An 11,966-nucleotide genomic window follows, 5' to 3' on the forward strand; every position below is an offset into this window, starting at 1 on the left:
ATCTGATCCATACTAAGCCCAACCCAATATTTCTACTCAAAAGCTTAGATTTGCTAGCTATATTTCTAAAAGTATAATATCATCCCATGTCAAATGATGGGGTCAAAATGAAAAGCTCTTTAGTTAGAGATAAGTATAAACATACTGAATATATATATGTTAATTATTATATAGATAATGTGAATATATTCACATGCATCCCAGAAATACAAAGAGAATATACAGATCTCATTAATGTTCAAGAGAGGGGCTCCCTAGCACTTGTCATACGGAAATAAACCATCTTTTGTTTGTGCCCTTCCATGATCTTCATCTACACTGAGCACTCTTCATATCCCACTCTTGCTGGAGTCTCGGCTGCCCTAGCCTTCTTCAACAGCCTAAGTAATAGGAAAATTTTCACCATTAAGGGGGTGCAGTCTTCAGCAAGGACCCAGTCTTACCAATGGGACCCATTAGTTGAAATCAAGAAATTTGGAAACATAGTGCACTAGAGACCTGAAGACCTTCAACACAACCCATGCTATCCTTTCACAGCATATAATGAACATCCCTTCCTGTGGCTCTTTAGCCATTACTCTGTCTCTGAACCTCACAGGTTTCCCAAGGTATTAATGGCAGCCACAACAGTCACAAGCATCATGATGAAGCCGTTAACACTGTATAATCTTTTATAGACAAAAGCACTTTCATGTTTGTGGACAGTTTCATCACTTCATTTTGGTAGGGAGTTTGCTCTTGCTAAGCACTGCTTATAACATTTGGTAGTTCCTCCCTCCCCTTTATGAAACATCCAAGTGGCTACTCTCCAGGTATTAGTAAACCTTTAGATCTGCCAGAAATAGAAGCCTATTTGCTGATGTATGTTACAGTCTTGTCAGTTCTATGGTCCATAACCTCCTGCTTACATAGCTTTCTCTTTCATCAAAAGTGAGACAGTAACTGTAATTGCTCCATGGGCATCTGGAAGTAACATTAATAATGATGATAATAATAATGACCTCATAGGATGGGTAATTTGAGGGATTAAAGAACATTTATAAGCTTATTGTGCCATAGCTAATGATGAGGTGCCAAAGTTTCTCAGCATCTCCCTTTCTAGTGGTATTTCCTGCTTGGATCAGAGGACTAATTATAGAAAACAGTGTCTTCAAAGACCTGTCCCCAACAGCATATGCTAGCATAAATATCAAACTGTTTCAGTGTTGTTTCCAGAGATGATTTATGTATGTTGTTTTGCAATTGTATAAAGATGTATATGATGTAATCATGTAGTGTTTATCTTATTGTGTGTGCCTTCTACTCAGAGGGTTGGCATTATTGTTCCTAACAGTGACGGATACAAGCAGATCATGCCCTATGACCTCTACCATCCCCTTCCTCGGTACGTACATCAATCATCCTGATGTTAGAATTAGCAGATCGGTCTTCTGATGCTTTAGTGTATATATGTGAAAATGTAGAGCCATAGAGTCTGTGTTTTTCTATAGATAAGATGGTAGATGGCAGATTTTGCAAATCCATTCTGAGCTCTCCTCTTGAGCAAATCCTGGCGTGCCCAGACTGTAAGCCTGTCATTCAGAAACCATTTTCATAGAATGCTATTTCATTGGAGTGGACAAGATAACTCCCTCTACTGAGCTGCAATATGTCTGCTTCAGCTGCGTCTTTCCTTCACTCCCTTTTTAACTCCCTCTCTGGCTCCTTTTGGTAGAAGCCTGGTCATTACAGAGCCATTGTTAACTTAAAAACACTGCCTGAAGTGTAATCACAACACCATGAGTACAAAATTCCAGACATGGGATTATTCTAATATTGGCTTCATGTCCCCTTTTTTATTTGGGAAGAATTATGATTGTCTAAAGGATATTTCATATCCTTAGTGTTCAGGACATTTTACAGAGTAAAGTTTTTAAACACATGAAGATCAATTGCTGTATTGTTTTGTTAAAGTGTATTTTAAAGACTAGAAAAAGGGGGATTCAAATGCTTCAAAAGGACATTTTTATCTTTATATTTGTGAGAAAACTGGAGTTGCTGAGAAAATCTAAGAAATAGTTGCCGGTTGTATTGCTTGCCATATCGGAAATAGCTCTGCAGGTAGCAGAAGTTGGAATTAGTTTTAAATGGCTTTGCTGTTTCCTTTACTAATTTGGCACCCAGGGAATCAGCTGCTGTTTAGAGTTCTGGGTTTCTATGAGACCAGGAGCAGTTAAGATAATCTACAGTAGTTTGCTAAAATCCCAAACTAAAACACGCAGAAAAATAACTGTGCTTTGAACAGCAAAATTCAGTAAATTTAACTGATAGAATTGAATTCCTAATGTATTAGAATCTAATTGGATGCTAATCCAACTCTCCAGTGAGACCTCAGTCTCTTAGTCCTAGCTCAGCAACCACACCCACAGCCTAAAGAAGTAAACATGTATGTTCAAACATGCATATACAGATATTTAAATGTTGTCCAGTGTCCAGTGAAAAATCTCCAGTGGATGACAGGGGACTGTCTGGTCATCAGTCTAGTAGCTATGTGCAAAGGGAGATTGATTGACACTAGATACTATTGTTGCAAAAAGGCTCCCTCATTGGTTCCTGGCTCCTGCTATACTGTAACTATACTGACAAAGACAGTAATAAAAGACCTCAGCAGGTTCCTTAGGTATCATTTTCCAGAAGTCTTCCCCTTGATAACGTACAGAAAAAATCAAAAGATAGGTATAATTAAGCCAAGATCCCCCTTGATCTCCATTTCTGTGTCTGTAGAATCAATATTCCTAGGGTATATGCCTTGTTTGTAAGGAGGGAAGCCATGTGTTTTAAAACAAAGGTAAAGTTTGGTATCAGTATGAACAACATTGAGTTTTTGTTTCTCCTCTCAGGAAATCCTAGATTCCTGTCATCTTCTATAATTTTTCTTTTTTCTTTTTCCCTTGTGCAAGTAAACCTTTCATATGACAGTCTTGACTTCTTACAGACTAAAACTTCCCTCGAGTGTCTAAAGTTTAGTGCTGCTTCAAATGCCCTCGAGTGTCTAAAGTTTAGTGCTGTGTTTGTGCACCATGTCCTGTGTATTTATTTAATGTGTTTATGCATCTCTTCAAAAAAGGACAAGTCAACAAATAGGCTGCATTTCTTGCCCCTCACACTTCTGTTTTCTAGTAATTCTGAAGATACGAAGTTGGCTTCACTAACAAAGTTCTAGTAAATGGCTGTTATTTCTATAAATGGGTTCTCATTTAACAAAACCAAAATTCAAATAGTTCTCAAATAGCAATACCTTGATAATTGAGGCAGAAAGCTTCACTGTTTAAAACATTTAAATTTTATATTTCAGACAAGTATAGATAAAATACACGATTAATGCATTTTAGGTTGTTCTTTCTTGCCCTCTGCCTTTAAGACTTAGTATAAATCTCAATGTAACAATATATCATGATGAACTTAATCGTGATTAACAATGAGCTCATGACTGTTTCTCTACATTCTTTTTAATTTTGAAAAAATTCATAAACTAAACAGTGTGGATTTTAGGTAATTAAAATCCAAGTATGTATAAATGTATGGCATGTAAATTCATTTAATAGTCTTTTAGGACAAGATTCTTGGATATATCTTTCTTTATTCATAATATTCACCTTGGTGACCGTTTTAATATCTCTTGACAAAAGGATGCCATTCCTCATCTTTTGCTAGACTTTAACATACCTAAATATATTGTACTTTCAAATTCCCCAAGGCCCCATTATTATGTGGGGAGTCACATGATACTATTTCACATACCAACCAGAATCTGTAAGCTCAAGTCATGCTATGAATCTGCAAACTCGTGTTATCTTCATGTATCTTGCTGTGTTGGGTGACAGTGAAAGGAGCACATACACTCCTTAGTGAAGCTGCATGGCTAAAGCAAGAGTTGAGACAGAAATTAATCACCCTGCCTTTCATAGGAGGCACAATTTCAAGGTCTTAGAGTGCCAATTGGAAAATGTTTTCCCTTATGGAATTCCAATCACCTAGGTAATTAAATATCCATCAAACTATTGCTGTTTCACTGTCAGATTAAATGTAGCATGAGTATATATTTATGTATTCGGCCCATCTTCAGTCTGAAAGAGGCCTGTTCTCCACCTCTGGCAGGAAGTTATGCAAAGATCTACCTGGAGGAGAATTGAGCTATCTTATCCTTTTGCAAGGAGAACTCTGCAAAGGCTCTTCATTCCCCTGAAATAACTTTTATTCCATCTCCGAAGGGTCAGAGAACCTCAGTTCCCCCCATAGTAACATTGTTTTGTATGCATTCTGGGAGGAAATACTGAATCTGGCAGCGTAGCTAGCTGCTGACAGTGTGGACAAAATGTAGCATGAACTCCTCTAACATGGGAAGCATACGTGATTATTCTGGCTCCTTCAGAAGAGGAATCAAGTCCATGGCGTATGTGGAACTTACAGAATAATTACAGTCTCCACAGGCTGCCTGCTGCCTGTGCCATACTTTACCATATAGCTAATAAAGTGTATCAACTTGGGGTTGTTTGGGTTCTCGTTCATTAAAATTAGATCTCTCATGATTCTTTAAGATCTCTTAAGCTCCCATAGCAATTCTAACTATCAAAGTCCATGTAAGAAATGAACATAGCTCACTCAGACCCATGATTCTGTGAACAGAAGTCCCATGTGTCTAAATCTAGTCCCAGTTGCTACAAAACTGAAAGAAAAAGAAGGAAGGGAGGGAGATAGATAGATAGATAGATAGATAGATAGATAGATAGATAGATAGATAGATAGATAGATAGATAGATATAGATGATGGATAGATTAAATTCTCTCAAGCATCATTGGCAATCTTGTTATTTTCTGCCTTAACAGTATACCCCCATTCAGGACCCATAAGCTTTTCAATGGGAACCAAGCGTATTTACAAGTCAAGGATTTTCTTGCTGGAGGACATTTGTGGGTCTGTCACCAGCTAAACAATAATACTGTCATTGACATGTCTACTCTACAACTTTCAGATGCACAGTCTGAGCACCCAACTTGTACTGAGTATATGAAATCCCTGAGCTGACAGTTTCAGAAGAGAGGGAGAGAGACCTTTTGTATAGGAAGATCATGTATGAGATTTTACTATTAAAAACAAAAAATCCAGAAGTGATACTAGTTCCTTATTTCTGTTTTAATCTTCACAGAAATACTTGTTGAGATTTAGTTCAAAATAAATAAACTTTAATACATATACAAGTACATGCACATGTATGTATATATATATATGTGTGTGTGTGTGTGTTTTATATATATACATAGTATATGTGTAGCCAGAAACCACAGAGAGAGGTCTACAGATGGAACCTGCATTGTTGATAGGTTATAGAACGTCCAGACATCCTGTGGACTGCTCCCCAGCCAGTAATCTCCTATATCTGTGGAGAGATTCGAGGGTTATGAAATATTCTTGCCAAGGTTGAAGTTTTCCCCTCATAATAAAATTTCAGCCAATGGAGAGAGAGTTTTTGGTTCCCTGGAGAACAAGTGATCGACTCAGGGAATGGGGTTGGTGTGACAGGTCACTAAGTAGGTTTGGCAATTTGCATGTCCGCCCTGATGACTCCCCTTGCTTCTGTAGGTGGGAGGCCACCCCGTGGACCGCGTGCTCCTCCTCGTGTGGGGGGGGCATCCAGAGCCGGGCAGTTTCCTGTGTGGAGGAGGACATCCAGGGGCATGTCACTTCAGTGGAAGAGTGGAAATGCATGTACACCCCAAAGATGCCAATCGTGCAGCCCTGCAACATTTTTGACTGCCCTAAATGGCTGGCACAGGAGTGGTCTCCGGTAACTGTGCCCTCTTTCTTTGTTCCTTAGGAGAGTAAGTCCGCTCTTACCTCTCGGCCTCGTGAGCCACCGAGCGCCCTGTGCAGAACCAGCCTTCTGTACCTGAGGTGTCTCAAAACCTGTCATGTTAGCTCCTGGAGGAGGACGGTCCCCATCCCACACAACCAAATATTTGTTACTCTTCCTTCAGGTTACTTTAGTCCGGCTTCTTTTCTTCCCCTTTGGGAAACAAATCCCTTCTAAGACTTAGGAATGTTGAATGATCCTTAATCTGTGAGAGCTGCCTCTACAAGATAGCTTAGTTGACTTCATTTTTTAACTATACTTTGTCTTATGTAAAAGGAGTGTGAATAGTAAAAACAAAAGAATATAACTATGTACACATTCATTGAGAAGAAAAAGTACTGAATGGAAACAGCACAATAGTTAAAAACAGATACAAAGTACAATTATTGAAACCAAAATAGCTACTTACATTAGTTTCCATCATTGCTATAATTGAGCTCAAAAGATTATTCTTAGCTGGGCATGTGGCTCAAGCCTGTAATCCCAGTGCCGTAACTGAGTCATTCAAGGCCTGTTTGGGCTGCATAGGTAAACTCTTGTCTCAAAATAAATTTAAAAAAAAAAAAAATTTTTTTTTTTAGATATTTTCTTTATTTACATGTAAATTTCTCCATTCCCAGTTTCCCCTCCAAAAAACAAAGAAACAAACAAAAACAACCAAACAAAAACAAACCCCTGTTGCCTCCCACTTCCCCATACCTGCCACCCCGCCCTCTCCCACTTTCTGGCCCTGGCATTCCCCTACACTGGGGCACAGAACTTTCACAGGGCCGAGCTCCTCTCCTCCTATTGATGATTGAATTTGCAATCCTCTACTATACACATGCTGCCTGAACAATCAGACACCAACCAAAACAATTTTTTTAAGTGATATAGCGATATGACTCAGTGGTAGAGTACTTGCCTAGTGTGTCTAAGGCCCCAGGTTCAGGTTTCAAGTTCAGTCCCCAATGTTGTACATACACACACACACACACACACACACACACACACCACATATGGCTATTCTTGGTTTCCTGCTTACATAGTGAAAATAAGACAAAAAAATGGAGAAGGAGGTAAAAAGAGGTAGAAGCAAAGTGCTGTGTCCTTTATCCACAGAATCAATAACAAACATGACACTCTGCACTGTGGCTGTAAGGACAAATTCGGGAGCCTGGCATTTCTTATATCAGACCTCCTAGGGCTGGCAGATCCCAGAGATGCTCTCTCCATCTGCCCATTGACTCAGCTCCTAAGACCTTTTCCCCCCATTTCAATATAATCAGTTGCATTGTCAATCCTGCATTATAAAGCAGCTGTGGTGGTATTTTAACACCTCTAAATATCCTTGTAGGAGTAATTGTTTCTCATAGTTTAGACGGATATGCACAAAGTAACTGAATAAAGTTGTACGGGTAATTGAACTTGAGCACACTATAGCTTTATGTCTCCTTTGGGGTACTGTATTTGAGTCTTTGCACACAGTATAACTAACTAATCACTAATCAATCATATCCTAAAAAATCTAAAGGAATGAGTTAATTTTCAACTAACTTGAAACTTTAACTTTAACCTCTGAAACCCAAACAGAACAAAGATCTAATAACTGGTTAAGAAGTGACTTAAATCTACCAGAGAAACTCAGATAGAGAAATAGAAGATAGAGATAGATAGAGATGATTGATATATATTTATATGTATATACAATGAAATTTTACTTTTTAAGAAATATAAAAGTCTTAGGTGGGAAGTTAAATATTTAAATCGGGCTTTGCCTATGAGTTTTCTCTCTCTCTCTCTTGCCATCTCTTCCCAGTGCACAGTGACCTGTGGCCAGGGCCTCAGATATCGTGTGGTACTCTGCATTGACCACCGAGGAATGCACACAGGAGGCTGCAGTGCAAAAACAAAGCCCCACATAAAAGAAGAATGCATCATTCCCACACCCTGCTACAAGCCCAGAGGTAACTAAGACAGGGACCCTTCACCCTTCCTCAGTGATGATGGATACTCAGGCGATTCAAGTCTCCTTGGATTATTTTAAAATATCCCAAATGTTCTTAGTAATGATTCTTTATAACTTAGACTATATTAAGTAGACTTGATTATTTCTTTCCATATTTTCAAATGCTTTTTTGCTTTATTTTATAATATTTTTAGTTTTTATAAAAAATAATGGGTTTTGTTATTTCATTCATGTATATTATTCATATGTATTATAGATATATATATTCATATATATATATATATATATATATATATATATATATATACACTCACTTCTCACTTGTGTTTGTGTATGTATATCATTGTAACTTGGACTGTAACCCACTGTAGCTCCTCTGTGTTCCTGTAACTGATCCACTTTCTCTGCCAAAATAATCTCCCTGTGCTTCAGTGTCCTGTGTATATGTATATATGTGTGTCTGTCTGTCTATATCTCTGTGTGTCTCTGTGTGTGTCTGTGACTGTATATCTGTGTGTGTGTGTCTTTCTCTGTCCTTCTGTGCTTCAGCATCATGTGTATGTCTGTGTCTGTCTGTGCCTGTGTGACTATGTGTCTGTGTGCTGATTATAAAATAAACCATACATTGTGTTAGTCTTTCTGAGTCTGGTTTATTTCACTTAATGTGATGATTGCTAGTTCAAATGATCATGACTATATCCTTTATGAAGTAGCATATGTAGAAAACTATATATATACACTTGTTTTCCAAATCATTAAACTGTCTGAAAAATCATCACTAAAAATATTGGATTCATCTTCATAAAGAAAGACTAGGTTACATATATGCTTATATATATGCATATATGTGTGTGTTTGTCATCCGCACTTCTTGCTTTTAAAAACAAGGAATCCAAATATTTCTATTTTACTGAGCCTGACATATGCTGGTCAGTCACAGACCTCAAACACAGGAAGCAAAAACCTGTTACTTTCTATATTGAAAATGAAATGAGAATGAATTGCAAAAGTGCAATTAGAAATAGAACAGTAACATTTATCTGAATTTAAGAGATGTCAGAAATGATTCCATCTTAAAAAAGAATTTAGAAAAATCTACTTAAGCAAGAGGCATTATAACTATACTAGATCTTATAGATCAGCATGAATATTGAACTGATTTCTGTGTTAGTGTTGTTGGTGTGCCAACGAAACAAGAAAACTCAGAATCACAACCATTTGGATGTTCAGGATTTGCTATGATATGTTCTTATAGCCTTGGATTCTATCTCACTTCTTTGAGATGTTACATGTCTATGAAAATCAGCCATAAAGTAGCTCTACATTTTATCATTGGGATGAGTAGCACTGTGAGCTCTTAATAATCTAAAAGGAAAAACAGACATATCCGAAATACTGATCATTCTTAATAATCTCTAAGTCTAAATTTACTCATCTATAAGATGGGGAAAATACTAGAACGTACATGAGAGGATTACAAGAGCTGTTATATAATAGAGTTCTTAACCTGCTCCCTGACACATATTAGATTTTCTCCAGACATTACCTTTAAGTAGACTATCATTAATGTTTTCAAATATCAGATGAGATGGCCATAGGCACACATGTGTACAAGGTAGTAGTGGAGTATTACAAGCCTACTGTTGGTGCCAAGCTGGACACTGGCTGTCCTTTAACTAAGGTGAATGGTGGAGTTACTCAATGACACATGTGCAGATGTCCCATACCCATGAGCCAATCATGCATGCATTTCTTACTATATTTCTAGCTATAAGTGATAGCTGCAGATAGGAGACAAGTAGTGAAAACCCAACTAAAAATAGCCTATGACTTATTAGCTCTATCTTTACCAAGCAGCTTTAGAGGGGAGAAAATTCAGTCTACAGTTAACAATCAAGAATGAAGTCTGGACTTTTCACAGCTAAGTAGTGATCTTGACTCTGTAAGCATTGTTAAAATACCACATTACTCCATGCTGCATGCATATGTGTACATATTTCTTTCATCTTTGCAATTATATGTTATAAAATGGTGACAGAGCTTGACTGGCTCATACTATAAAGGCAAACATGCCTATAAATGACCTTAATAAATATGTCAGAGATGAGAATCTTGGCAGTTAGTTCTATAGGAGCAGTTAGAACCTCCCTAGTTCTTTTGCTCCCCAGGAAGCACTTAAGAAGCTTGTTTGAGTTGTTTGCCCAAAGCTAGATGAATAGGTAAAACACGTCAAATCATGGTTTATGGACCTTCAGTTGTACAAACTTTCATTGCTACTGAACCTTGAGAGTAATATTGAATAAGTTAGAACTTTAAAATGGTGTTTTACAAATTTCAGCATGGCAGTTTGTTTGATTTTGATATAATGCAACATAAGGTCACATTTAGCCAAACAGCAAAACAATTATAAAATACCACAATATCACCTATTGTATTTTGTGTTTAAAAGGTGTCAAAGGAGCTTTGTTGATTCTCTGGATAGTTGTCAGTGCTTCAAACAGGGACATTCCTAAAAAAGGACTTTGCAGTTCAACACAGAAGAGAGAAGAATGTGTGTAGACACTAGTGTTAGGAAATCTTTAAACCCACTGGCAAGTCATCTTCATACAGCTGTCCTCGGAAACAGCTATCTGCCCCAACAGTAATTGTTTGCAATTACCACCATGACTTCTACATACGCTGCAAAACTAGAAAGTATTGAGAATGAAGAACTTCCCTGAACTCTCGGGCAGTTTCTAATCTCTTCCCTTCCCACTGTACTTATTCTCAGAGAAACTTCCAATAGAAGCCAAGCTGCCATGGTTCAAGCAAGCCCAGGAGCTAGAGGAGGGAGCTGCTGTGTCTGAAGAGCCTTCGTAAGTTCAGTTTGGGGAATCCCCGAATGGAATTAGCAGGGTCTCACTGTTGTGTCTTTTTTTTTTTTATTCTAATCTATGTCCCAAAGGGACATGAGCCCTCTGGGATCCCCAATTAGAGCTGTTGCCAAATGTTGGTCAAAATGTTGATTGCATCCAAATGAGATTTACAAGTTTCTCACATTCTTCCTATATGAATCTAAGTTATGTTTCAGTCTTGCCTGACAGGGAGATACAAATGAAGTGCTTGCCCTCTTCTGTAAATTCTTTACCTTTGGCAAGGAGCCAAAGATGAGAAATTCCAGGCTGATGATGTAAAATGAGACTACACAGACTAGGGGTGTAGCTCAGTGGTAGAGCACTTGCTTGCCTGGCATATGCAAGGCTCTGGGTTTAATCCCCAGTACAATGATGGATGGATGGATGGATAGAAGGAAGGAGAGATGAACAGATTGATTTGATATGAAAGTCTGGGAAGCATTCCATTCTCCTTATCCCTGAGCTTTGTAGTATGGCTATTCACAAAATATTGGGAGTAAATATATGTATACTTACATGAAGGTAAAAGGTATGTAATAACTTTGCCTTGTCATTGGAAAGATTGTGGTTCTTACCCAGTTACTTAGGGTCCTATGTGGGTTCTATTTGTAAACCATGAAATCTTGACCAATAGGCACAGGTTTGCCAGACTTCAGAAAAGTAACACAGCAAAGGAAGGGAAAACAGATTGAGTGGTTGATCCATACACATTGATTCCACTAGAGAGCCCTGACAGGCACATCTGCTGCACTCTTATTGCACAAGGGAGTATACTTTACTGATCCATCCCATAGATGGCAAAGACATTGCACAGCTTGAAGCCTTTCTCAGTTACTTTAATGTAGATACTACGACACATATGGATGTATAAGATGTGACCCAGTCTTCAGAATTCACAGTACAGCACATGGCATATCACAGAATTTTCAAATTAAAGTCAAAGTATAAATTTTACTAGAGATGTAAATGAAGATATTCAAATGCAATTTTCTCCAACTTATCCTGCTTAGATCTAAAGCTGATAAGATTTTCTAGGATGAGAAATTGTGATCCTGAGTTTCAAGAAATCTCAGTAATTCAATGGTCACTTGTAAATCAATTATACCAAAGTACTTGATTTCCCAGAAGTAAAAAAAATAAAAACTAAAAAATGGTACATAATTAAATACCATGTTTTTACCTAAGAGAACAATTAAGTTAAAAATAATTGTTTACCTTAAAGTTACTACAGTA

The 11,966-nt window shown here is 37.7% G+C and overlaps 1 protein-coding gene across 6 annotated transcripts in view; it reads left to right on the top strand.

Moving 5' to 3' along the window:
- Adamtsl1 (ADAMTS like 1) overlaps positions 1–11,966 on the top strand; it is an 895,122-nt gene that overhangs the window by 699,682 nt on the left and 183,474 nt on the right. For 4 of the 6 annotated variants that reach the window (XM_031377794.1, XM_031377795.1, XM_031377797.1 and 1 more), the window contains 4 exons: positions 1,334–1,384; positions 5,621–5,825; positions 7,690–7,837; positions 10,610–10,694. In XM_031377794.1, coding sequence (XP_031233654.1) covers positions 1,334–1,384; positions 5,621–5,825; positions 7,690–7,837; positions 10,610–10,694 — 489 coding nt within the window. The remainder of the gene's footprint in view (positions 1–1,333; positions 1,385–5,620; positions 5,826–7,689; positions 7,838–10,609; positions 10,695–11,966) is intronic. The other 2 variants (XM_031377796.1, XM_031377799.1) reach the window with 1 other exon arrangement.

Source organism: Mastomys coucha, unplaced genomic scaffold (genome assembly GCF_008632895.1).
Source record: "Mastomys coucha isolate ucsf_1 unplaced genomic scaffold, UCSF_Mcou_1 pScaffold18, whole genome shotgun sequence".
Taxonomy (NCBI): domain Eukaryota; kingdom Metazoa; phylum Chordata; class Mammalia; order Rodentia; family Muridae; genus Mastomys; species Mastomys coucha.